Source organism: Crotalus tigris, unplaced genomic scaffold (genome assembly GCF_016545835.1).
Source record: "Crotalus tigris isolate CLP2741 ecotype Arizona unplaced genomic scaffold, ASM1654583v1 scf7180000024310.2302065, whole genome shotgun sequence".
NCBI classification, from domain to species: domain Eukaryota; kingdom Metazoa; phylum Chordata; class Lepidosauria; order Squamata; family Viperidae; genus Crotalus; species Crotalus tigris.
Window position 1 is genome coordinate 1702953 of NW_024100482.1, and position 27649 is coordinate 1730601.

The following is a 27649-nucleotide window of genomic DNA, read 5'->3' on the forward strand; positions in this document are numbered from 1 at the left end:
GTTTCAAAACCGGGAAGTGAGACTGTTCCTCCTAGAAGTTGAGCAAATAGGAAAACCGAGAGAAATAAAAATATGTAAGGGTATATGAAGCAGAGGCAGTTAATGTATATGATTAACTCAAACTAGGAAGAATATTTTTTTAATTGTCTCTAAATGTTAAGCTAGGATTTTAATGGTGGTTTGCTGAATGACCAGAATAGTACATCTTACACAACACATAGAAGATATATTCATACATCTCCTAAAGCAGCTCATCCAAAGGAGCACAGCAGTATTTTATGTTTATATTTCAGATTGATATAATAAGAGAGCTAATGGCTTGATTTGGACTACTTACTTTGATTAGAAATGGCTAAGAGCTTCACCAGTTAGTTTTGTCACGGGGGAGCCATTGCATGGTAGCATCTTCCCAGATCAGTACAGCATCATCTTCTCAGCCCAGACCTAGATTTTTCCAAATGGGCAGCAACTCCACCTAGAAAATGTAGCCATAAAGATAGCAAGGGAAGGAACTTCCAGAATCAAGACTTCCATTTGGCCAACTTGGGCATCCGGTGTTTGGAATCAGAAAGGGGATGTAGATTGTTAATCATTTTATTTTAACTGTAGGTGTACTGCCAGGGAGGAAAGGATTTGTGTCTCAATTGCCAAGATGACTTAATTAACTTTTGGGTATACAGGTAGTCCTTGACTTACAATCCCAATTGTAGGGACCAGAATTTCCATTACTAAGCAATGTGATTAAGTGAGTTATGCCCAATTTTGCAATCTTCCTTGTTGTGGCTGTTTAACAAATCATATTGTTACTAAGCATACCCAGTTTCCACCAACTTGCTTGTTGGAAGTTGTTTGGCAGATTGCAAATGGGAATCACCTGACCCCAGGACACTGCAACCATTGTAAATACATACTAGTTGCCAAGCATCTGAATTTTAATAACGTAATCATGTGGATACCGCAGTGGTCATAGGTGGAAGTACCACTTCCTTTTTTCAGCACTACTGGAACTTTGAACAGTTGTTAAATGAATGGTTGTAAGTCATGGCGGTGGTGCTGTGGTTAGATTGCAGTTGTTGTTGTTAATTGCAAAGTCGTGTCTGACCCATCGCGACCCCATGGACAACGTTCCTCCAGGTCTTCCTGTCCTCTACCATCTTCTGGAGTCCATTTAAATTCACACCTACTGCTTCAGTGACTCCATCCAGCCATCTCATTCTCTGTCGTCCCCTTCTTCTATTGCCCTCAATCTTTCCCAGCATTAGGCCCTTCTCCAGTGAGTCCTTTCTTCTCATTAGGTGGCCAAAGTATTTGAGTTTCAACTTCAGGATCTGGCCTTCTAAAGAGCAGTCGGGTTGATCTCTTCTAGGACTGACCGGTTTGAACGCCTTGCAGTCCAAGGGACTCGCAGGAGTCTTCTCCAGCACCATAGTTCAAAGGCCTCAATTCTTTTGCGCTCAGCCTTTCTTATGGTCCAACGTTCACAGCCATACATTGCAACTGGGAAAACCATGGCCTGGACTATACGCACTTTTGTTGGCAGGGTGATGTCTCTGCTTTTTAGAATGCTGTCTAAATTTGCCATAGCTTTCCTCCCCAGGAGCAAGCGTCTTTTAATTTCTTGGCTGCAGTCCCCATCTGAGGTGATCTTTGAGCCCAGAAAAATAAAATCTGTCACTACCTCCATTTCTTCCCCATCTATTTGCCAGGAATTGAGAGGGCCGGATGCCATGATTTTGGTTTTCTTAATGTTGATTTCAAGCCAACTTTTGCACTCTCCTTCTTCACCCGCATCAAGAGGCTCTTTAGTTACTCTTCACTTTCTGCCATTAGAGTGGTATCATCTGCATATCTTAGGTTGTTGATATTTCTCCGGGCAATCTTAATTCCAACTTTTGATTCATCTAGCCCTGCCTTTCTCATGATGTGCTCTGCATATAAGTTAAATAGGCAGGGTGACAGTATACAGCCTTGCCGGACTCCTTTGCCAATTTTGAACCAATCAGTGGTTCCGTGTTCGGTTCTCACTGTTGCTTCTTGACCCGCATATAGGTTTCTCAAGAGACAAATGAGATGGTCTGGTACTCCCATCTCTTTAAGAACTTGCCACAATTTGTTGTGATCCCCACAATCAAAGGCTTTTGCATAGTCAATGAAGCAGAAGTAGATGTTTTTCTGGAACTACCTAGCTTTCTCCATGATCCAGCATATGTTGGCAATTTGATCTCTAGTTCCTCTGCCTCTTCGAAATCCTGCCTGTACTTCTGGTAGTTCTCGATCCACATACTGCTGGAGTCTAGCTTGTAGGATTTTAAGCATAACTAGAATGCAGTACTGCAGGCTAATTCTGCTGACTGCTGACTCCCAGCAATTTGGCAGTTCGATTCTCACCGGCTCAAGGTTGACTCAGCCTTCCATCCTTCCGAGGTTGGTAAAATGAGGACCCAGATTGTTGGGGGCAATAGGCTGACTCTGTGAAATGCTTAGAGAGGGCTGTAAAGCACTGTGAAGCGGTATATAAGTCTAAGTACTACTGCTATTGCTATATGCAGTGCTTTTTTTGTAAAGAAAAAAAAAAGGTGCCGGAACTCACACACGTCATACAACCTGCCTTGCCTACCCTACAAGGTTCCATCCAAAAAAGGTGCCGGAACTATATGCCTTGCCTATAAGGTAGAGCAGTGATGGCGAATCTTTTAGAGAACGAGTGCCCAAACTGCAACCCAAAACTTATGTATCATCGGGTGCCGGATGGGTGTGGCCCATTAGGTGGGTGTGGCTGTGGTGATAACAGCAGACTGGGTGGGACTAAAAAGTTCAATCAGTCAAGTCCAACTTTGCGAGATCTTTTTTTTTTCCGTGAGAAGTTGAAATTTATTTATTGATTGAACCTTTTTATTTTTGCACATGGCGGTGGAGGCCTAAAGCGAAAAGGTTTTATAAAACCCATCTGAAGGCCTAGGACTGGGGCGACAGCGCACGTGCCCACAGAGAGGGCTCTGGGTGCCGCCTCTGGCACCTGTGCCATAGGTTCACCACCACTCAGGTAGAGGATGAAAGGGAGATCTAAAGTAAATGTTGCAACATTAAATATTCTGTTTTCAGCCTTGTCGTCTTTCATGATCCTTTTACCAAGGTTAGGAACTTTTTGTGTATGGGAAGAGAAATCAACACTTTTGTGTGCTGGGATTTTCCATATTTTTCTGGGATTTCTACATCCCCAGCACAAATTCTTTTTGGAAGCAGCTAACCAGAAGCAGATGAATAATTCTGACCAATGTGCTCATCGTGTGTCATAGTCAGTCTAATGCAGGGATCGATTTCCTGAAGAGCAGACTGCATTTGTGTGTGGTCCACTACATCCAGAGCTGTGTTGCGACACTTGCACCTTGAATCACTGGATGTGCAGTTTTGTCATCATTGGAACACTCATACCTAGCACACCACTGGAGTAAAGGACCCTCATTTGTATTGGACAAGAGAAGCTAAAGATTCAAGGTCACTCCTATCTGATGAGATGTAGGACTTTCTGGGTGACTCCCCAGTCTCCCTTTCTTGGGGCAACTTATATTAAATGGTGATGCTTGAGGGACATCAGCGAAGTAGGTTCTTGTGGGTAGTGTCTTCAGCTCTCAAGGGAAAAGTGCTCAGCTTCAATTGCTGGCGGTCTTGCCCATCTAGACTTTTGATTCCGGGTAATTTGTTAACTGAGAGGATTATTTTAGGGAAATGCTTTTCATAACACCCACAATTAATATTTTAGCACAATCACTCTGTAACCCGTTTCAGTCAGTTGCTAACATAAACGAAAGATTTTTTTCCTCCCCTTCTTCTTGGCACTTTTGACTTCCAGAGCCAAGGTAATTAGAGGCATCTCCTAAGTGAGCAGAATTGAAACAGAGCAGAAATTAGGGGAGTGGGGGGGGAGTGGAGGGAGTTCCCAACAATATATATTTAAAAATGATCTTTATAGAGCATGTTAGTCTTCCCTGCCTTCTTGTGATCTGGATCGCTGTTTAAGATTTATGAGACGGATGCTCAATTGGTCCCGGTTGAGCACAGTTCCCTTGGGCTTCATGAGATGGAGGTAAACCAATCGGGGCTAAAATTGGCGGAAGAATCCGAATTAAGCGTCCTCGCCCCCCCCCCCCGTCCCCTCCCCCGGTTTCTCTCCCACCAAAACATCCCAGGGCTGCCGCGCCGCCGAGCCAAGCAGGGATACGGTTTTGCCCCACGTGAGTTGGCCTGGCCAGCCAATCCGCGGCCGGGGAAACCCGCGCGAAGCCCCGCCCCCCGCCCCCTCCCGTTTCTCTTCAGCCGCGGCTGCTGCAAGTGATTAATTTTTGTCATATGACTGTCACACCGAATGGAGTCGGGTTCGAGGAACTGAGCTGGCTGCCCCAGCTGCGAAGGGCGATCGCTGCACGGGCTGTTCCCTGCCGGGACAGAGCGTCGCATTCCCAAAATGCCTCCCACACCCACTTTGTTGCAGAAGCTTTTTAACAAAAAGAACGGCTTGATTCCCCCCTGCAAGGAGTTCAAGGAAGAGGCGGTCTTCAGGTAGGCGGCTGCGGAGGCAGCGGCGGAGGGCAGGCGAAAGCCGGGCGAGGCAGCGGCTGCCAGCTCGTCTCAGGCGGGGGAAGCGTGGTTTGGTTTCCGCTCTGTTTGCTGCTCCTCTCCCGCTCGATCGCCTCCTCCTGCGACCCAGCAACGGTTATTGCCTGGTTATTGATCCTTCCACTCCCTTCCTTGGTCCGGGGCAGCCGGAGAGGCTCTCCCAGCGCCTTTCCGCCCATCTCGCTTCCCCGAAGAAACCTGGAGGAGGAGGAGGAGGCGGAGGCGGGCGCGCAGGATTTCTTTCTTGGCAAGCCCTGCGCTGCCTTGGCGCCCGCATCGCCGGGCTCCCTCTCGGGCGGAAATCACACGGATATGCGCCTTCGCTGTGCGCCAAAACTTCGTGCGAGCTTCTTTCTTTCTTCCTCTGGGGGCTTTTTCCTCCTTCGCCGTCTAAACACGGTCTCTTTCTCCCCCCCCTTGAGAATCGGGCACATCACGTGCAGGCAAGGCTGCGCAAAGCGGGGTTTACATCACTTTCCGTCGGTTGCCAAAGCCTGGAAGAGCCCGAAAGATCCATTCTCCTCTTCCTCCTCCTCCTCTTCCTCCTCGTCCTTCCAGTCCCGCTTCGGCTGCCTTTGAAGTTCTCTTCTTTTCGCTCTGCCTCTTCTTCCTTCCACTTGCCCAGCGGCTGCTTCGTTTCCTCTTTCTTCTTGCCTTGATGCCGCGTATTGATTGAACAGGTTGTTGTGCTTTTTTTAAAGGCTGCCTTGCAAGGAGAAGGGGAGGGTTACAGTTTGGCGAGAGCCACCTTAAAACGTTAAGGAAGGACAAAAGGCGATGGCGGGGTTGCCAGCTGTGGGTAGGGTTATGGAGTCATAACACTGCTGTAAGGCGGCAGGCGTAGGCTAGCAAAAGGATATCTGTCCCCCCCCCCATTTTTCCCGCCTCTCCTTTTTCTCACCTGTACTGAATGGCAGCCTTCTCCTCAAACTTTGAATTGGTCTGCAGTATTCCATTATTCCCAGGTCTCATAAATGGGATTGGTGGAGGCATCAGGTTGAGGAAAGTTGCTTTACAACAAGAATTATTATTAATTAAATTTGATACTTAATCCTTTTGGTTTGGGCTGTCTCATTGAAGAAAAAGTGGCCTCGTGCATTAAAAGAACCTCAGAGCCTATTATTATCTATTTATGGTGCAGTTGAGTCATATGACTATTGTTTGCCTAGAGATGGCAATGATAAGGATTTTATTTAGAGTTGAATTGAGCTTCATTCAGTTCAGTCAGTGACTCTGAAGCCTTGCTGTATTGTCACAAGGGCTCCGTCCTGTACATATTTCTTGGATCTGTGTGCAGCCCTGAATAAGGGTTGATTTATGAAACTTGAGGCAACCCCATTCACAATGGCTTGGGAGTAAAATATTTTGAATTAATACCGATTTGAGCAAAAAACATTGGTTTGTGCTGTGCCAAAGCTTTAAAAATGTAAGCTTGCATTGACATTGGCAACTGGACTTTTGCAGCTAGAAGAAGAATTACTTGCAAAGTATTAAAATGTTTATGCAAATGAAATTCACTGTGTCTCTACAATTTACATGCATTAATTACATAACACATTCTTTTCTGCCTTGTGGAAACTGCTAGGTTGTTGCTATTTACTTTAACATGTATTTAGCTATTTTTGTGGCATTCCTACTTAAAACTGGCTACTTGCCTTTCCTTTTATGGTGCTCCATCTTTCAGTTTAATTACATATCAGAAATTAAAATATATAGCCTCAGGGCTATGAGGAACCATTTATCAGCTTTGTTTAATTTTGATTATAGCCATACTGTTATTTTGTTGGCACTGGATGTTAAATTTATTTGAAAATATTCTTACCATATAAATCTACTGTATTATCTCAGTAAAACTGTCACTGCATTTTTGAAGGATTTTGTGTTGTATGAGATTGATATATTTTTTAAAAAGACTATTTAAGCATCATGGGGTTCCTTCTTAAATTTAAGACCCTGGATTTACTTTTATTTTGACTTTTAATTAACTGTCCACTTTGTTAGGAAGACTAACAAAGAGTTTAGCTTTCACTATATTGATGTGTGCAAATAATAAAATACACATGAGATATAACATCTTTGCTTCTCACATTTCCATTCTCAGTTTGATAGCCATCAATTGGCTGTTCCAGCCTGTGGTCAGGATCTCCCAATAAAGGATCTCCCAATAAATCTAAAGATCTAGGTCTACAAATTTTGCATTTCCTTATCTAGAAGCAAGTCTCCTGAATTCTGTTGGGCTTTTCCTCCCTGAACAGATACAAATAAAATTAATCTAAATTTTATGAACAAAACTTAGGTTTCTGAGTGAAGTATTTGTATTTAGAGAGAATTTGAATGGTTTACCTTGTATTACCATATTTCTGACAAAACTAATTAGCTCAATATTGAAAGTCCATAGGATAGTATAACACTTATACGTGTGCCAGTACATATGGTTAACTTACAACCATTCATTTAGTGACTGTTCAAAGTTATAACACTAAAAAAGGGATTTATGACTTGCCCTTACACTTACGACTGTCACACCACATGATCAAAATTTGGGTGCTTGGCAACCCTGGGAGCTTTATAACAATTGCTATGTCCCAGGGTCACATGAACCTTCCCAGCCAGCTTTCAACAAGCAAAAGCAACGGGAATAGCTGAATTCATTTAACGACTATATGATTCATTTAATGACCACAGTGATTCACTTAATAACTATGGTAGAAAAAGTCATAAAATTGGGCACAGTTAACAACCACCTTGCCTAGCAATGGAAATTCTAATTCTAATTGTCGTAAATCGAGGACTATCCATAAGAAGATAATGAAATGCAAAGGCTTTCTTTTTAGTATGCACAATAAAAGTTAAACTTCTAGTTAAACAGAATACCGTATTTTCCAGGGTATAAGACAACTTTCTAAACCATTCAAATCTCCGAAGTCGGTGGTCGTCTTATATGCCGAGTCGTCTTATACGCCAGAAAATGTGGTATTTTCCGGCGTATAAGATGACTTTCTAACCATGCAAATCATCTCTGAAGTCGAGGGTCATCTTATACGCCGGAAAATACGGTATTTACTGTTACAGTGTACCTTGGAGCTTATTTTTAATAAGTAGCTTTTTAAATCAGTTTAAAAATTGGGAATTTCATATGATAACTCTGAATAAACATTATGCAGTTATCGAGGAACACCACCTTTGAGGTGGACCTTGAGGAATCTTCAATGTGTGCTTGCACCTGCAGTATTTGTGTTTTAAAGAAGAATGAACATAGTTATTAATGAGTCCTATATGTTCATAGCCTTAACTTGTCAACCCATCATACCTTTAATACCAGTAGCTTGGTTAGGTATGCCATCTGCTTGCAAATTTTGCTCACTGGTATTACGTTCTGTCTTTTTAAGTAAGGATAAGCATTTAAGGTGGTGAAATTTTGATACAAATGAAGCATTCAGAAATTTGGAATTTAAACATATGTTGCCAAATCTTGATGGTTATAGAGCTAAAGGCTCTGAGTAAGGGTGCTGCTTGTCAGCAATATAGATATTGGCAATGCAAATTGTTCTTTTTATTATTGGAATCTCAAAACAAGGTTATGTATATGTCATTCAGTACACATATTGGTACATGTGTCTATATGTGGCGTAGTTTGTTTTATGTGCAGGTCTGTATATGTCATATCCACTTATCCTATCCTATAGGTGGAACAGAGAACAGTATCATCTCCTCAATAGTCTGCTAAATGTTCCCCAAATATTTTTTGATTTGTTTGGGATCTTTTGAAACAGCTTTTGGTCAGGTATGGAGGATTCCAAGTGGAAGGGGAAGAAGTAGCAAATCTACTGTGTGAAAATTACACTTGGATGATCTTAGCACCCCGTTGATTAATTAATGTTGGGGATCACCTTGTATCTTGATGTACAAATATGACCGTACACACCTAAACAAGATAACACAATTTTGCAAGCCAAGTACATCATAGGGGATAAACAAATCAGCAGTTATTGAACATGATAGCTATAGACATCCCTACATGAATATTTTCTGATTCTCAGACACTGGGGACAAATCACTATATAATATATGTGCTTTGTCAGAGACATCTAGTTCCTTGTTACTGAAACAGCATGTTGGGATTTGTCCAGCTTTTTCCAACAGATGGACTGTAATGGCATTATGGCTCTCAGAATTCCCAGTTGGTAATGCTGTCATCTGGTGGACAGTAAATCAGCATAAGTAGCAATAAATTATCTTGGCCTAATCCAACCGGGCAGTGCTAATATTCTTTAGGTTTATGTGTGCATGTGTATTTGTTGCAATATTTACTGTTAATGCCTTGTATATACTAAACTCCGTTATTTAGTCTGCTTAAAAGCCCATACACTAACTGGTTCACAGATCAAAAGTTGTTGCCTACCACTTATTCTGTGAAAAGACAAATGAACAAGGCAACAGTTATAAAAATTGTCCATATGTTTCAGTTCTTTATTATTTTGAAAGATCACTTTCTTGAGGAAAATAGTTACAGAGTTGAGCATAAGGTGGTTCAGGCATTACATTTTGATATTTTATCTTCAGTCTGCAGCAGAATCACTCCATTTTGGTTGCTTTAGTGAAAAGTTGACACCAAGTTCTGTTACTCTTCACAATGCTGAATGTTTGTTTCTGAGCTCACTTTCCCTGTAAACCTGTTTTGAATTTAATATATTGAGTATTAAAACTTTCTGTTTTCCTTACTATTATATAAATCTTTTCTTCTAGAAAATTTGTATGAGGATTACGTGAGAATAATATTATTACTACTACTACAAAACATACTGTACCTGCAGACATAGTTAGAAATCATGACCTGAGGGTTACTCTGAGAATGTTACAGGTAATCCTCAACTTACAACCACAGTTGAGCCCACAATTGGGTCATAAGTCATTATGGTTGTTAAGCAAAGTGCCCATGTGAATGCTTCGCTTAACAATCCCAATCCCAGCTCATTAAGCAACCACACAAGAGTGCCTCAGAGGATGAGGGAGGCCTTGGGCGGCCTGGTATCTAGTGGTAGGATTCAGCCGGTTTGCACCACTTCGACAGAACGGCCCAGAACGGACTTCTGGAAGCGTCATCCACACAGAGAACCGGTTGTTCACATATTTTGAATCCCACCACTGCTGGTATCCATCAGCGCACAAAAACCTGTCACAAACTGGAAGAACTCAGCTCACCCAGCTGATTTGAAGTGCAGCTACTGTAGAAAATAAAATATTTCCAGAGATAGAAAGTCTCAGAAACATCACAAGGACTGGTGCTCATTTTGCAACGTTCTGAGGCTCTTTCTATTTTTCTGAAACATCATGAAAGTTAGTTTTTTAGCTCTGCCTTGCATTGGTTGGGTGCACTTGTCAATAGCTGCACAGGAAGGAAAAATAAGTGGTTGGTGGGGAGAAGGCCCAAGCTCCCAGGAGTGGAAGACAGGAGAAGACCATGTGCTGGTGAGTTTAACTGGCTGAGGTCTTCCAGCCTGAGGCAGATTTCTGCATTCTGCTGGGACTAGACCAGGGGTCCCCAACTTGTGGGCTGCAGTCTGGTAGTGGGCCATGGTTTACTGGCCACTGGGCCATGGGACAGGCTGGCCAGTGCACGCACCCCCCACTTCACTAGAGCCGTGGCCGTACCCCATGAAAACAGGATGCTGCCGCACCACAGAGCATGAAAATGGGCCACTGCCATGCTGCAAGGCGCAAAAACGGGCCAGCACTACACCTTGGTGCATGAAAATGGGACGCCGCCATGCCTTGGGATGTGAAAACAGCGCTGCACCACACAAGAACGGGCAAGGCTAATGAGCATCACATGGGCGCTAGCCCTGCCTCGTTTGCATCATGCGCGTCCTCATTACTTTGTGCATGCGTACGTGCGTGTAAAATGCTTCCCCCTCCCTTTCCCTCCGTTGTGCCAACCGAGAAAGGTTGGTGACCTATGGGTTAGACTGTTGAGGCCTCCCAGCCCATGGGGGGAGGGGGCTTACAATGTAGTCATTACAATGGGTTGAGTCACTACTTAGTGCCCAAATTCTTATCACATGACTGCAATGATTGGAACTTGAGGATTAGGTCATATGTCCTTTCATTTAGTGCATCATAATTTGGAACAGTCACTGATGGCTCTCATAAGTCGAGGACTATTTATATATATGAATCAACGTATATTTTACAGCCTTCTCTGAAATGTTGAAACTACTTAAAATGTCCTATTTTTAAAACTCTTTTTAAAAAAGCATTCAAAAATGCAAAATGTAATTTTCCTGCCATCTGTATTTCCACCCATCTGTCTCTCACCCTGGTTACAATATTGCCAAGAAATTGCATTCTCTCGTTTTTTATTGGATATATTGTTCCTTTTGGAGTGGGGGAGAGCAAATGCTTCTTCTGTGCTATAGCCTTGGGCATGCTTTGTAAGGCCCTGGATTGGCCATTTGCATTGGATTTGAAGTTCTTATTTGATAAACTATGAAATGGACAGAGATGCTATATAACTGTGGATTACTTTCAGTTGGCTGTTTCTTATCAAAAAGAGCTTAGCTTGAGATTAAAGGTGTGCCAGTTTTATCTTCCATTTTATTTGCACAACCTATGAGGTTTGCAAATTTGTGTGGAGGAGCTTTTTACGTCAAAGCTTTTTCATGTGCAACTACTGCCTGCTTCCTGCACCTCCTACACTTCTATGCTGGCCTTTCTAAGAAGCTAGCCATCTGCCTGGCATTCAGGTAACTCCTTTTTCAACAGGAATATAAAGCAAGTTCCTTGTCTCTCCTCCATTTCTCTGGTGACTACAGAGATCTGGGGAAGCAGGAAGAAAGAGTAATAAGACTTGTTGTAGTCTATCATACTAATGTAAGGCTTGAGTTGTTGATTTATTATTTATTTATTTAGCATATGGCACATCATACTTGGACTAGCAATGTAAATTAACATTTCAACTAGATCAGTAGAACCCAGTAAAATATACATGTCAAAAATATCTGTGTTCAAATACGAATGTCTAGGCCAGTGATGGCGAACCTTTTAGAAACCAGTGCCCAAACTGCAACCCAAAACCCACTTATTTATCACAGGGTCCTGAGTGGGAGTGGGCATGGTGGTCATGGCAGACTGGGTGGGCAGGGCCAGGGTGGCAGGGGCCAGTCTACGTGCCCACAGAGAGGGCTCTGAGTGTTGCCTCTGGCACGCGTGCCATAGGTTCATCACCACTGGTCTAGGCCATCTAACCATTGAAGTGCAGCATTGTTTATATTAAAAAAACCCAGATACTGGACTGTTATATGCCCTCAGTTTACAGCCGGTCATGAGGTAATATACAATGTGATGTGGGACCCCTCAGCAGTGGTGGGATTTAGCCGGTTCGCACCACTTTGGTAGAACTGGTAGGCCCAGAATGGACTTCCGGAAGCGGCATCCACACAGAGAACCGGTTGTTCACATACTTGAATCCCACCACTGCCCCTCAGTCACATTGAGGGGAGGATACTATGTCCCATTTATACAGGGAGTCCTGGCAGATACTGTGTGGGTACAAATTCTATTCAGGATTGTTCATTGCTGATATGATAGTTCAAAGCCTGGCAGCTTTTTTGTGAGATCATTTATGTCTTCCTATAACTGGGCATTCAGACTTGTTGATTAACAATTCTTTAATCAATTTATTTCTCAGGAGGAATTTGTTTAAGACTAGCTGTTACATCTCTTTTCATTTCTCTGCCAAAATGCTTATATGATCCCTTGGCAGATTCATCAGAGATTCATAAAAGTTGTTCTCAGGCTAACAATAATAAACTTCTTAGCTGAAACTTAACAGGAAGATAGCGCATTTAACGTAAAAGTAGGAATCTATCACTAAACATAATTTACCTTTCTGCAAATCCTTTGTTCCAGATACGAAGGAACAAACTTCGCTGAACTCCCTTGTTTTTTTTCCTTGCCTGTATTTTTCTTTGCCTTTCATCTTAACTTATATACTGTTCAAAGATAGAGGAGTGCATTTTCCCAGTCAATTGTATTGGGAACTGACTGGCCTAGTTAAATAAGCAATTACCATAGCAGAAGATAACTTGGGATTCCTGTTTTTGGGTTTTGCTTGGAAGACTACTAATTAATGAATCAGCAAAGACAGCACAATGAATTAAGCTGCAAAAAACTACACGTTTACTTGGAGTAAGCCAACTGCACTCAATGGTACTTGCTTGGAATTTATTCCTAGGACTGGATTGCGTCACTGTTTTTAGCTTCTCTACCAACTGGGAGTATCAATTTCTAACAACTATCTGATTGTTAGAAGAGCTGAGGCTGAGGGGGATTTTAGTCCAGGACATTTAAAGGATATGACATTGAGGAGGGAGGATGGCGTAGGCCTCTCAAGCCATTAGGATTATTTTATATATCCAAGGAGTCTATCCTATAAGGCAGGGGTTCTCAACTGGGGGGTGTGAGACGATATTCCAGGGGGTGCAAGAACTTGAATTTAGAAGTTTCAAAATTATAGTGTATATGCATAATTCGTTGTTGTTATTACTTTTGTAAGGGATGCGAGAATATATCAGAAGCATTCTAGGGGCAGGGGGTATAGTAAAGGTTGGGAACCCTCCCTATCTGAGGATACTGCGTGTCCATCCTGCCTTCTTTCCATTACATCCCACTTCTCAGATACAAAAGAAGAGAAGTGACTCATTACAGCATTCTTTTTGAACTGCACCCAGGCTCTGTATTGTGGGGAATGTTGTAATGCATGTCCTCCAGGCATCTAACTCTGAGCAGGAGCAAAATCAATGACCCTCAGTGAAGTTAGGGTTCTAGAATTCCCAAGGTGCTGGGGAAGGCAGCACAATTGTGGGAAGCAAAAATGTGAAGCGACTGAGAACTGAACTGACACCCTGAAGTTTCAGATCTCTATCTTCTTCCAGACAGACCCATGTGAATTTTTCTTGTGGTTGACTTCCCTTATTGACCTTCAGGTTCATCCCAATGAGCGTGGGATAGTTTGGCCACTGTCCCTTTTGCACTTTCCTGTCCTGCTTTGGCTGGCTTGAAAGCATTCTCTTTCTGCTGCATAGCTCTGTCGTTTTTCTCTCTCCTTATACTTCACTGCAGAGTTTCTTCCTAAAAGTCTGAATCTGAAAGAATTTCCCCCCTTTTTACAGAAAGAATCATGGTGGAATGACGTTTTCAAATTATATACCATCTTCTGTTTCTCTTTAGAAAATTGGTTTCATTATCCTTTCTCTTGGATTGAGGGTTTTCTTTTTTTACATGCTGCTTCTGGATTTGTTTGTTGAAGAAGAAAATAACCAGCTGGATGATTTCATAATTACACAGGATCTCTTATTGCTACATTTAACTGTAGGTGCAAGATCACATGCTTCTGAGTAACTCAAAGAAGGAACTTGCACTTGCTTTTAGGGGTGAACATCATTCTGAATTTGAATAACATTTGATTCACTCCAGTTGTAAAATGCCATTCTTTTAATTGATCCTAATCAAATTTTGATAATTTTTTTTTTTAAATCAGTGTAAGATAAAATGTTCCAAGTTCAGTAAGAGGAAGCAGCCTTTTGTCATTTAAGGTGTGTTTCCAAGATCACTTGATATGGATTAACCGATCTTAAAACACACTAATCTTTCTTTGGGTTGTGTAACGCAGCTAAAACCTTGCTATTTTTTAAGAAAAATTTTACTACTTCCCTAGACAGGGTTACATGAGATGGTATCTTTTAAGTAGAAACATAGTGTGCTTCGGATTATCAAGCATGCAGTTTTTCTAAATCACACTACACATTAATTTACTAAAATTATATTTTTGTTTGATATTAACCTCATATTTTACACAGAGATAACATTTTAAAATGATTTATAATATTTTAAAATGTTATCTCTGGTAACATTTAAGAATAATCAATCCAACCAAACCATTATTACTATGATGATTTGGGAATGTTTACACCTTATTGAAATCAATCGACTTTATATCCAGTATAAAATTCCAGTTGCATGACTACATTTCTGCCACTGGAATAACACAAGAATCTCTGTATCATTTCTGACAAGAGCTCATACATTGTGTGCTAAGCCTCAGTGCGATTTGCTTGATCTTACTGCATCATGGGAAACCAGCCACTGTAATTTGTAAAGCATGCTTTATAGCTTAGCGTATTGTAAAAACTCAAGCCATTGTGCTTCATTCAATAAATCGTGGCTAAGTCATGATTTAGAACAGGGGTATCAAACTGCCGGCCCATGGGCCAGACACATCACATGGAAGCCGTGCCTACCCCATTGCTGGCAATGGCAAAACTGGCCCAATATGTCACGGGTTTGACATGCCTGATTTAGAATGTTAAGTGAACTTAGTTTTAGGCATTGATCCTCAGAGAACTGAGTAGAATTAACTTTAGTATTAGTAGTTCTGCATGTTCTGTGCTTTCCAAAAGGCAACTAGACTTTCTTTGTTTTTTCCTTGAAGACATTTCTCTTCTCATCCATTCTGGCTGAATGGTAGAGAATGAAAGGTTCTCCAGCACTGGAGATGGAGAATCCACCAATGGATTTAGACTGTATTCCTGCCCAATCAGATCAAGTCAGCCAAAGTTGCCACGCCCATCCTGGACTATAGAGATCCCAGTCTTGACTTGATCTTGCCCAGGACAGGTACAATCCATTGGTGGATTTTCTTTCCCCAGTAACTGTTAGACTGAGAGAACTAATTGGATTCAACTTCCTTCTCAAATTGATTATTATTATTACCAAATTTCCAATCCTTCCCCATGGGAATTTGAAATTATCTCCTCAATTCAGGGCTATTCAAGCCCTTGCTAAGGAAGGGGCTCCTTCCTCCTCTCCCCCCCCGTCCTCCCCTCCCATTTTTCCCTCAGCCAAATTAGAGAGAAAAAAGATCTTCTGCTCATCGGATGGCTCGGGACTAACAGCTGTTAGCCCCAACCAGCTGAGGAGTTCAATCTACCTAACAGAGCTTACGGCTGCAGCTCCATTCATAGATCCAGGCCGAAGGCAACCCCCGAGACTTCCCAGCTCGTTTGGGAGCCGCTGGCGCAGACGGACTGCCTCAACCTCGGAAAGGAATTTCGGGCTGTTTTCAGCTCCCTGGGCTCCGATCGACAGGCTTTCGGCAGGAGGAGGTGCACACGCAAGAGAATAGCGCTGATCAGCTGTCCAGTGGCGGTTTGGTGAGCTAAAAAACCCGGGGCTTTTGACTACCTCTCTCCTCTCGTGAACTCGCTCTTCTTTAAACTCGGGTAGGTCCTGTCTCCAGTAGTTGATCTCCACGCGCGGCCGCCATTTTGGAACCACGCGGTTTCTCTTGTGGCTGCCATTTTGGGACCGTGTGGCCTCAATAGGCCCAGCGGGCCCTGTCTACAGTGAAAGGGATCCCTTTCGTACCTCAGCTGGGAGGCACCTGGAGTGAGGGGGTCACACCGGAGGGGGGGGTAGTCTTCAAGGAGACAAAACAATCAGATGGTTTCTTCTCTTAGATGGCCGCTAGCCTGATTACAGGTTGAGGCCTGCAGGTGGAGAAGGGGCCTAGTAGCCCCATAGGCATATTCTTCTCAAAACAACACAGGCCTTCCTCTCCAGCTGTGAACTGACTGGATTGCTTATTCATCCAGGCTTCCTGGGGCCCCCCTTTTTTCAGGTTCTGTGTCTCCTGCCTCCTTTATCATAATTATTCATAATTTGGCTCCATCCGGATTCCAGGCACCTGTAGCAGTGTGTCTGTCCTTATCCATGACCATATACTTGGATTCCAGGCGCCCCCAGTAGTGTGCCTGTCCTTATCCATAGTATTTCAAGCCGGATTCCAGATGCCCCCAGTAGTGTGTCTATCTTTATCTGTGCACAGCCATAGTTGGATTCAAGATGTCCCCAGTCGTGTACCTGTCCTTATCCACGCAGAGGCTGTACCTGGGTTCCAGGTGTCCCCTGTAGTACGTCTGTCCTTACCCAGTGTGTAATACTCTCCAGATACCAGGGGCCCCCTATTGTGTTCCTGAGCTATTGGAGAATGGAGGAATCTAATATTTCCTCAAAGGGAGCCTTGCCATCTTCATCAGGTTCACCTGGTCCAGAAGGCATTGAAAAGGCAGCTGCCACTAGCATCAGATCTACCAAAAAGTCCTCAAAGAAAACAGATAAACTGGCCAGCAGGAGACACCAAGCCTTGGAAAAGGAGTTCTCCAAGGCGCAAAAAAGGGCCAGATTGGAAACACCTCAGACCGGAGGGTTAACCTTTGACCTACTCCTGGGGGCTCCAACCTCATCTCTGGGAATCTGGTCAACGGGGGAATCCTCGCATTCTCCTGCTCAGGGCGGGGCAGGCAAATTTCCTTCCTTTTCCCAATCATCAGCACGGGTGCTTCAAGGGGTGCCCGAGGCCACATTCACTCCCACGGTGGCAGGGCTTCGCCCTAGCAAGCCGGCTCCTTTTCCTACGGAGGACTGACTAGCCCTACTGATTGCACAAGCAGTAGACCGAGCCCTTGAGGCCAGAGCTCAGGCCCCCAGGCCAGGGACGGCTATGCCCCGCCCTGTTCAACAACCGGGGACGGAGACCTGTTATAATCCCTCTTTCCCATCGGGATCATCAGTTTCCGAGGATTCTTACCTTGACCAACCCACCACAGAGCAGGAGGTCCAACTGTCTGAAGAGGAAGACATTCCTCCAGAGGTACCTTCTTTTAGTGGGCTCTTTAACACCTCATTCTTTGTTACCCTACTACGTAAGGCTACATCCACCACCCATCTTGGGCTGGGGACCTCAACAGAATCAGCTCCCGTTCCCCCAGACGCGGAAGCAGATCCAAACTTTGTTGAGCTGATTGCGGCCCAACACCGCATCCCCTGCCCGTCCTTATTCTTGAATGCGATCCGGAAACAACTGAACAAAGAAAAGACTTATGAACGAAGCAGTTCAATACTTATTGCACATACGGGCCATAGAACCGGTACCACTGGACCAGAAAGGTCAGGGATTGTACTCCATCCTCTTTGTCATTCCCAAGGCATCAGGGAGTTGGGGAGCCATCCTAGATCTCAAAGACTTGAATTTCCATCTTGCATATCGCAAATTCAAGATGCAAACACTCTGCTCTATCTTGGGAAGCGTAAGAAAAGGGAACCTCCTGACGTCTATCGACCTCACAGAGGCATACCTACATATTCCTATCTCTCCGGCCCACTGCCGGTTTCTACGGTTCACATACAAGGGACGCCACTTCCAATACAGAGCGCTCCCATTTGGTGTTTACTATCCTCGGCTCCCAGGGTGTTTACCAAGATCCTGGCAGTTCTGGCAGCTCATTTAAGGATGATACCAGTCAGAGTCCAATGCTATCTGGATGACATATTAATCCAGTAGTCGTCCACCCGTTCCGCCTTGTCGGACCTCGAACTGGTGGTAAAATTGCTGCAGGACCACAGGCCCTTGGTAAACTTTCCCAAGAGCCACTTGGTCCCCACGACAAGACTGTTACACCTCGGGGCCATCATACACACAGTGGAGTGCAGGGTGTACCTATTTCAAGAATGCCAGAACAGCATAAAGGAGTCAGTTCTCCAACTTCGCAGGTGTCGGTCAGTAATATTGGCCAGCCTCTCCCAATTGTTAGGGAAGATGTCTCGACCATAGCAATCATTCGGTGGTCCAGACTCTACTCCCAGGAACTACAATGGTTCATGCTTCCCTTCCAGAGGCAGAACCTCAGTGCATCCCAACAAAGGGTAAGACTCCCAAAATAGGTGGTGCGTTCCCTCATGTGGTGGCTATCACCAGCCATGCTCAAGGGGTCATGCTTCAAAGAGCCGGACAGGTTAGTACTCATGATCGACGCCAGCCTGTTTGGCTGGGGAGCACACCTTCGGTCTCAGTGGACACAGGGCTGTTGGTCCACATCGGATCTCTGACACAACATAAACTGGCTCAAACTACGAGCCATCCATCTAGCCCTCTGGCACTTCCGCAACCTAGTGGCATGGCGGCACATACTGGTCCTCACGGACAATGTGGCAGCTGTGGATCACGTAAATCACCAAGGGGGCACCCGCTCTCGGACACTATTGACTGAGTCTCTCTTACTGGGTTCCTGGGCAGAGCAAAATCTGGCCTCCATCAAGGCCGATCATATTTCAGGGGAAACGAACACTCAGGCCGATCTTCTGAGCAGGACAACAGTAGATCACTCGGAATGGTGTCTCCATCTGAGGGTCTTCACGGAAATTTGTCACCGCTTCGGTCTTCCACTTGTAGACTTCTTCGCGTCTCTGTCCAATGCCCAACTGACTCGCTTCTTCTCCCAGTTCCCAGCCGCAGGGGCGGAACAGACGGATGCTCTTCGGAGCCCATGGCCACAGGGCCTGCTGTACGCCTTTCCCCCTCTACCTCTCCTCCCGGCGGTAATACACAAACTCCTTCGGGAGCAAGCAGAGGTACTCCTGGTGGCCCCGTATTGGCCAAGGAGACCTTGGTTTGCTGAACTGATGAGCCTTTCCCTCGCGGACCCTTGGCGGATCCCTCCAGAATGGGTCTCTCTCAGCCAAGGGGTTATTCTCCATCCAGAACCCCAATGGCTACAGTTAGCCGTCTGGCATTTGAGCGCTCAATCTTAGCAAGGGAGTCTTACTTGTGAGGGGTCATCACAGTAATTCAGGCTTCCCGCCGTCCTTCCACGAATCAGATATACGAGACCATGTGGAAGAACTTTCAATCATGGTGCTCTGGCCGACATTTGTCCATTGAGGAACTTACGATTCCCAATATCTTGGACAACTTGTTAGACAGTCTGGAGAGGGGCTTGGCTCCAAACACATTACGCAGGCAGATTTTTCCACGGTCCTCACTGGTAGCTCAGGGGAGTCATTGGGTCATCACCCTTTGTTCCGCTGATTCCTTAAAGGGGCCGCTAACACCAGACCTCCCACCATGCACAGGTACCCTTCGTGGGAGTTACCACGGGTCCTACGGGCGCTTACCAAGTCATCCTTTGAGCCCCTAAAGACATGCAACGTCCGCTACCTGTCCCACAAGGTGGCATTCTTGGTGTCAATCACGTCGGCATGATGTATCCCTGAATTGGCAGCACTCTCAATACGAGATGACCTATGCGTTTTCCACAGGGATCGGGTGGTCCTTTGACTTGACCCTACCTGCATCTCGAAGGTCAATTCCTTATTTCATAGGTCACAGGAGATAGTGCTTCCGGATTTTTGCCCAGACCCATCGCATGCCCTGGAATGACAATGGCATACGTTGGATGTCCGTAGAGCTCTTTGGTACTATATTTCATGGACAGCGGAATTCCGCAAATCAGCCTTCTTTATATCTTTCCACCCTTCCTCCAGGGGTCGGAAGGTTTCCTCTTCCACCATTAGTAGGTGGATTAGAGCATGCATCGCCGGGGCGTATCAGGCCGAGTCATTGCTGGTTCCAAGACGGGTTATAGCACACTCCACACGAAGTGCAGCTACTTCTGTGGCATGGGCCACTCAAGCTTCCATTGAGGAAGTCTGCAGGGTGGCCACATGGTCTTCGCCATCTCCTTTCATTCGGCACTATAAAATCGATAGGTTTTCTTCTGCGGAGGCCTCCTTTGGTAGGAGGGTTCTTCAACAGGTTGTACATCAAAGTGCCACACCGGACCAGTCTATTCCCCACCCTCAGGGACATAGGCTTTGGTATGTCCCATTGGTGGATTCTCCATCTCCAGTGCTGGAGAAGGGGCGTTGTCTTACCTGAACGCCTTTTCTCGGCACGGAGATGGAGAATCCACACCCACCCTCGTAGGTCATCTAGGCCTAGGGTTAGTTTAGTTTTGTGAGCCACAACGTCTTGCTGTCAGTCGATGGCTTCGCTCGTATCAAGACTGGGATCTCTATGGTCCAGGACGGGTGTGGCAACTTTGGCTGACTTGATCTGATTGGGCAGGAATACAGTCTAAACCCATTGGTGGATTTTCCATCTCCGTGCTGAGAAAAGGCGTTCAGGTAAGACAACGCCCCACTTATATTCTTTGGGATGATCTGATTGTTAGCACTCTGAAGGTCGGTCATTAGCTCACTGAGAGTCATTGAGATTACTTGGGGGTTTATTTGTATCCTCAGGATCAACTGAATCAAAGTACAAGTGGCTATGGAACCTTCTTGCACTCTGATTCAGGTGACCCCAGGTGGCCTCAATGACTCAATGAGCTAACAACCAGAATATACATCGTCTCATTCCCCATCATTCAGTCAGAACTGAAAACGTTTCTTGAATGAGAAGAAAAAAAGTCTTCAAGGAAAAAAACAAAGAAAGTCCAGTTACCTTTTGGAAAGCACCTTTGGGACAACCATGACCTGGATGACTGAGAATCTCCATAGACATGTTTTGGGCTTCTTGAGTCATTCTAGTGACTGGAGAAAAAGTTGTTGCAATGCTACTAGAGCAGGGGTCTCCAAACTTGGCCCTTTTATGATTTGTGGACTTCAACTCCCAGAATTCCTCAGCCAGGCATGCTGGCTGAGGAATTCTGGGAGTTGAAGTCCACAAATCATAAAAGGGCTAAGTTTGGAGACCCCTGTACTAGAGCAGCATAGGTACATGCAAAGTTCTGAGTTTTGGCTACATCATTTTCTGATTTTCCATGGAGACATGCACGAAACAGAAATATTCATTCTTCACTGAGATCTAGAGATTCCATTCAGAAGGGGCTCTCCCCTTGAGAAGGCAGTTCACTTATTTCTAAAAACAAAAGTAGATGTTCTTTTAAGTGACCAGTTCTTAATATAGCTCTTAAAGTCTCAGATTTTCTTGCCAATTTCCATTCAGATCAAAGTTTACTCTAAATATTGTAGTAATTTTCAAGGAACTGTGAGCATTTTTTTTCCTCCTAACTTTCAGAGAATATTTACCCAGATTTTAACACCTTCTGAGCTTGGCTTTAAAAATTGAAAATTGGTACTTGTTGTTGCGATTTTCCTCTTCCTTCTACATTTACTTTTTTCCTGTGATGCCATTCAGGTTTACCGGTAGGAATCTTTTTTTCTTTTCATTCCAAATTTTAATGGCAAATGGGTTTCTGGGGAATTTCCTTCCCTTCTTGTATTCATCCACCAACAGGATAGAAGTTGAAGTATAATGAAATATCTGCTTCCAGACGGTTCATTTCTCCCTAAAAGCTTCTTTGAGGATTAAAATTAATCAGAGCTTTCAACTTACTTTAATTACCAATAATTTGTCATTGTATTTAGCTTTCACTCATATGTATATGATAAATAAAACTATATCTATGGCATAGAGCCAACTCTGCTCTAGCAAATCTGGACAAGAGGGAAACTTTTCATTGTTCCTGTCTAAAACTGTTATAAGAATATTGTCTTGCTATTACTTTGAACATTAATCTTACTTCAAGATGGACATTTGCCAAATCCAAACACTTGTCATATCTTCAGGATTCTTCCTTTTGATATTTTCTTATGAAATACTGATGATTTTCTGTTATCATTGGCTTGCTTCTACTTGGCTTGGATTCAGCTTCCAAAACATGAAAACAAATAATTTGAAAATATGTAATAGGGTATTGCAACCAAGGGTGGGTTCATTGGAGGGAAAACATATCCCACTCCAACAGGCTGACAGTGTTCTCGTTATTCTGCAGCTTCCTTATCATTTGCAGTTGACTTGCATGAAACTGTTCTTGCCATAGTACTGTATGTCTTGTAAAGGGAAGTAATGGCACACAGTCCGCTGCTTGCAGAGCAAGTTTGTTTCCTTGGTGTTAAACTCAAGTAGATAGGGTAGGAGTTTTTACTTAAGGCTGCATGGTCTTCTGCAGGGATATAGCTTGCTCATAGTGAAATTGCACCCATTATGATGCATAGAGTTGATCTAAATGGCTAGGAATAGTCAGGGCTGCTGAGAAATGGCACCCTTCAATTTGGGCATTCCTCTAGAAAGGCCTTTAGTAGCCTAGCTAGTGCTTTGCACTGCATGTGTCTCTTAGCAGGGTTTCCCCATTGGGATGAACAGTGCAATGACGTCAGTGCCCAGATCACATAATTTACTTTTGACTCAATCTGTGTTGCTTTCATTCTGAACATTTTTCGTGCAAAATTAATGATTGATTTCAGAACTAAAAGCAATTAAACGGAAACAAAGAGCAGTTTAGAGCAGGGGAAACCAGGATTTCTTATTACAAGAAGCTTTTATTGGGTCATATTTTTCCCCTCTCTGTGTCATATTCATTACCTTATGCTAAATACTTTTCTGTGACATCCAGACTTGAAGAACTATAGTTCATTTAAACAGTCCAAGATTTCAGTGTTTCTATGGATCCTAATTTGTTGTTGCTATCATTTGTACCTAGTATTAGCATAATGGAAGGTGTGTGTAATCTTCCCTGTTCTGTATGAAACCACTGAGTTCTAAGAAGTGCCCCGAAAGAATGTGAGTTTCTGTACTCATCTTGATCATTTAGTAATATCTTCCTGAATTGTGATGAAGCATTTCACTGCTAACCTTCAGCCCTCATGTTGTTTTCCTCAACTGCAGTGGCATCCATTTGCTTTATAAAAGGCAGGGAGGGGAATCAAATCCCACTAAGCTACCACCTGTCTGAGAAGATTAGAGAAATAAATGAGGTGGGTCTAATAATATGGCCAAGTTTGACAGTAGCTTAACATTGCTGGATTATGTCAGCTGATGCCATTTGGCTATCCTCCCCACTCTCGTCATCTCCTCTGATGTTCCTGGATGGACTGGTCTTAATTCAGCTTTTATTTTCAGATAGTGACCCAACAGGCATCTTTAGAAATCTTTATTTTTATACCATTGTGACCCAGCTGTCTAATTCTGTTGAGCATGAGCTGTATACTTTTAAGTGACCTGTGTTATTGGGCACATCTTAATTCTCTCACTAATTGTCAGCCAGTGCCAGTGTTATCTTAGAAGAGTACTTACGTTTTCATACAATGCAAACTCTAGACCAGTGGTTCTCAACCTTTCTAATGCCGTGACCCCATAATACAGTTCCCCATGTTGTGGTGACCCCCAAGTGGGTGTGGCCACCAATAAGAGGGAGTAGGACAGCTAGGGAAAAGTAGCAGTGCTTAGTTCATCTTGGTAAATTTAAAAAAAAAAAATTAAACAGGATTTGATCCGGTTGGCATTGGCTGATAGACCACTAGGAAATGCTAGGGTTCTAGGCTCTGTTGTTGGATGTGTTCATGAAGTCAGGAAAATTAATCTTGACTTGAAAAAAACTTTTAATCTATGCTGTTGGGAGAAAGAGCAATTTAAGAAGCACAGAGTGGGAGGACAGATAACCTCATGATGTAGCATGCCACACAACTGAAATGAAGGCTGCCTGCAAGCAGCAGTTTTGATTAGTAGATTCTCTTCTGCTCCCCTGTTGCATCAGCAATGGTCATAAATAGGAGATTGGCTATTTTGGTTTACACTGTTGTGCTACAATCTGGAGAATAGGGGAGTTCCTGGCTTCTTGGGGCAAATGGCCTTGCCCTTTCATTGTGCAAAGACTGCATAAAGGAAGGGAAAGTGGTAAATCAAGAGACAGTGATAACCAAAATGATATTGGTTAAAGTAGTTTTTTTTTCTGCCCCGGGTAAAGATCAAACTTAGCACAGCAGATTTGAGATCCCAGCATTGGTTTAAAAGGAGATGCTTCTGCAGGTAACTGGGACTGCAGAGTGTTCAGAAACAGTTTGTTTGACATCCTCACTTATTAGGACAGGGCCTTTCAACATATTTTTATGTAGGTTCAAGGATTGAATTAAAAAGTAATGCCCCTGCTTCCAGAATTGTTGTTTAAACAGGGATATTTTAATAAGTGAAACAGAAAAATAATCTGTGAAATGAGCTCTTTTGTTATCCATTGGGTATTTATTTCTCTACCTAATCGCTATCATTCAGTACCCATTTCAGCCAATGATGCACATATTTGTTAAGGCTGTCACAAAAGAATTCCCCATGTTACTTGTTCACCCAGTCTCAGCAGTCCCTTTCTTCATTTAAGTAACATAGATGGAAAAGGTGGAACTTTCAAGTGTCAGGTCTAGAGTTGTAGATGGGAAAAAAATGGCGAGAGTCAACTCTGAAAACGCTCTTGGGTGGGTCATCAAGTGTGAGGCACTCTGCTTAATCATTGCATCCAGGTTAATAGTGAGTTAATAGTGATGTAGGTTTAAGGCCATGTGAGTAACAATACAGTATTAATGTCCTCCAAAACCATCAAGTCTGAGGCACAACATTTTCTTTCTTCTGTTTCTGCACTCTGCTTAATCATGGCATCCAGGTTAATAGTGAGTGATGTAGGTTTAAGGCCATGTGAGTAACAATACAGTATTAATGTCCCCCAAAACTGCAATCATGAGTTACAGTTCTCCAAAAAACCGATAACTGTGAGTTTTCTTGCTAAGGCCTCTATTTTGAATTATATTTTTCTTCAGGTAATATTTTGTGATGATATTCCATGGATTAATGCTTTATTTCATGGTCATAATGATGAGCCCATATTTTGTCAGCTGCTCTGAAGAAATTCCTCAAATTGCTCACAAATTTCAACTCTCTTAAGCTTTTATATCTGTCATTATCATGAGGAATCTGTCTTATACATATCTTCCTGTAGTGAAGACTATCAATAATGTGACATGCCAGGCTTGAGAGCAATTTCTCTTTGAATGATTTGCTGATTATCTTTAATCACTTCATTAATCTTTCTCACATAATCCTCATTAATTGCTATCGTAGGTCATCTAGTTCATTCTTGAACACATAAGCTAACTATTCCTGGTTTACATTTTTTTTCATTTTTTGGTCCAGTGATGCATAGCTTTTGTGTCAATACAACAATAATAATAAAGTTGGAAGGCACCTTGGAGGTCATCTAGTCCAACCCCCTGCTCAGGCAGGAAACCCTATATCATTTCAGACAAATGGCTGTCCAGTCTCTCCTTAAAAACTTCCAGTGTTGGAGCATTCACAGCTTTGGGAGGCAGGTTGTTCCATTGATTAATTGTTCTAATTGTCAGGAAATTTCTCCTTAGTTCTAGGTTGCTTCTCTCTTTGGTTAGTTTCCATCCATTAATCATCATCATCATGAACCATTTGCTCTTAGTAGGAAAATTCAAATACAGGAATTCCTTCATCATTCAATCGTGACATATTGATTCAAGCACACTGATTAGTACTTACTATAGGATTGTTTTTTAAATAATAGTTGCATAATTTTTTGCATAGCAACTTCCCACACCAAACTAAAGTGAAAGAACAGATGTTAAACAATGGATCAGAGCATCTTACAGTACTTACAAGTGTAAGTTACAACATGAAATCTATTACTTTTCATTCCACCTTCAGATTTATAACATTTCCAATCTGCTTTTCTTTGATAAATCCTTAAAACAACATGAATTAAGTTATTGGATTAGATGGAACTTTGTGTGCAGTTTAGCACCCACTTGTCATTGCCCAGCTAAGTAATTCCAAAGTATATGCATAATGCTTAGCGTCATAGATACAGAGAGTCTTATGTAAGCATGTACAAGCAGACAGAAATGTTGGCTGGTGTTCAGAGGGATATGTTCACAAGTGGAGAACTATATGCAGCTGTACCTTTCATCATCTATTTCTGCAGTTGTGTTTCTTAATGTACGTAACAACAGCAGCAACACTTGAGTAAAGTTTTGTGTGTCACTAGAAATTGCTGCATCTAAAATAGCAAGCAGTGGTCTGATTATATGTATTTGTCTTCAATGTTGCATCTTTGGATTCAAGCCAGAACTACATTTAAAAGCTTAAAAGGCAACGGAAATGTATGCACCACAGGTATGTACTGTGTCTAACAGCTGAATAGACTGTTGCAGGTGTGATAGGTATGATCTTAGATTTTCTTTCTCTCTGGCTCTGTTCCAGTGAGATAGATGCCTGATTCTACAATTGCATGAGCAGGAGGGGAATGTTTTTCCATGGGCAGGAGGGGAATGCCGCTTCCTTAGTCATCTTGTTACCCAGCCTCTTAGCACTCATGAGTTCATCCTTTCACTGGGAATTTTAGGTAGAAGATCTCATCTTGCACTTTATTTTAGCTGAACTACGGAGAGGGCAGTGCAGCCCTGCAAAGAAAGTGACCACTTTTTTTAAAAAATGAACCCTTGATGTTGGGAAAAGCCAACACAGGAATAAGCAAATATACACACTGATACCCTAATTGGCCTATAGGTTCCCTTGACTGTTCTATGCTTTTGGCTTGATTGGCAGTCTCTCCCCATCTCCCAAGTCTTATCGATACTACAGTATTAATAGTTTATTAGCATTAGCATATTTGTTATAAAATCATGTCAAGCAACAGTCATTACATTAGAGACCATATAAGGAACTGAAGTAGTTATGTTGAGAGGGTTTTTTTTTTAAAAAAAACAAAACAAAACAAGGAAAACAGCCTCGAATTCTTGCCTCTGTCCTTCATTCACACAGATTTTTGAACATTTCTTTGTGGCTTTTGGCAAATAGCTGCCAGCAGTTTGTGTAGAGTTTCCTGTTTGCCCTCAAATGGTCAGGAAAACCCTACTTAGGCTTCTAAGCTGATGCAGAGAGCTGAATGTCCTGTTCCCATAGAATACATTGTGAGCACCTTCACATTTTGCTGCAAGCTGCTTCCAGCAGCACGAACTGATTTATTCTGCTGCTCAGGAAAGACAGGAAGAAGAAAAGGCTTCTGTCTGTGAAGTCATGGCCATATCAAACTTCAGCCAAGTGTCTTGGCATAAGATGTGCAGCCAAGTGTCTTGGCATAAGATGAAATTGCTCGGAACAAGCTAAAACTGTTGCTCACAATGATTTTCCAAGTGTGGGTCACATTGTAGCCTAAATAGCACCATTCCTACATGAACGGGAAGCTTGACCACCCTCAGGAAATCATGATGGATGGCAAGAGAAAAAGTTTAGAAACTAAGGAGAGGTGACAAATGTAAACCCAGAAAGGGAGGATTAAACATACACAGA

General features: G+C 43.1%; 1 protein-coding gene and 1 long non-coding RNA gene across 3 annotated transcripts in view; one reads left to right on the forward strand and one right to left on the reverse strand.

Moving 5' to 3' along the window:
- Positions 1–7547, reverse strand: part of LOC120299787 — a 12937-nt gene extending 5390 nt beyond the window's left edge. The window contains exons 1-2 of the long non-coding RNA XR_005554482.1: positions 5516–7547; positions 338–475 (exon numbers count right to left, since the gene is read on the reverse strand). This is a non-coding gene — a long non-coding RNA (uncharacterized LOC120299787). The remainder of the gene's footprint in view (positions 1–337; positions 476–5515) is intronic.
- Positions 4342–27649, forward strand: part of FNIP1 (folliculin interacting protein 1) — a 111400-nt gene continuing 88092 nt past the window's right edge. For both annotated transcript variants that reach the window (XM_039324959.1, XM_039324961.1), the window contains exon 1: positions 4342–4557. In XM_039324959.1, coding sequence (XP_039180893.1) covers positions 4463–4557 — 95 coding nt within the window. In that variant the 5' untranslated portion in view covers positions 4342–4462. The remainder of the gene's footprint in view (positions 4558–27649) is intronic.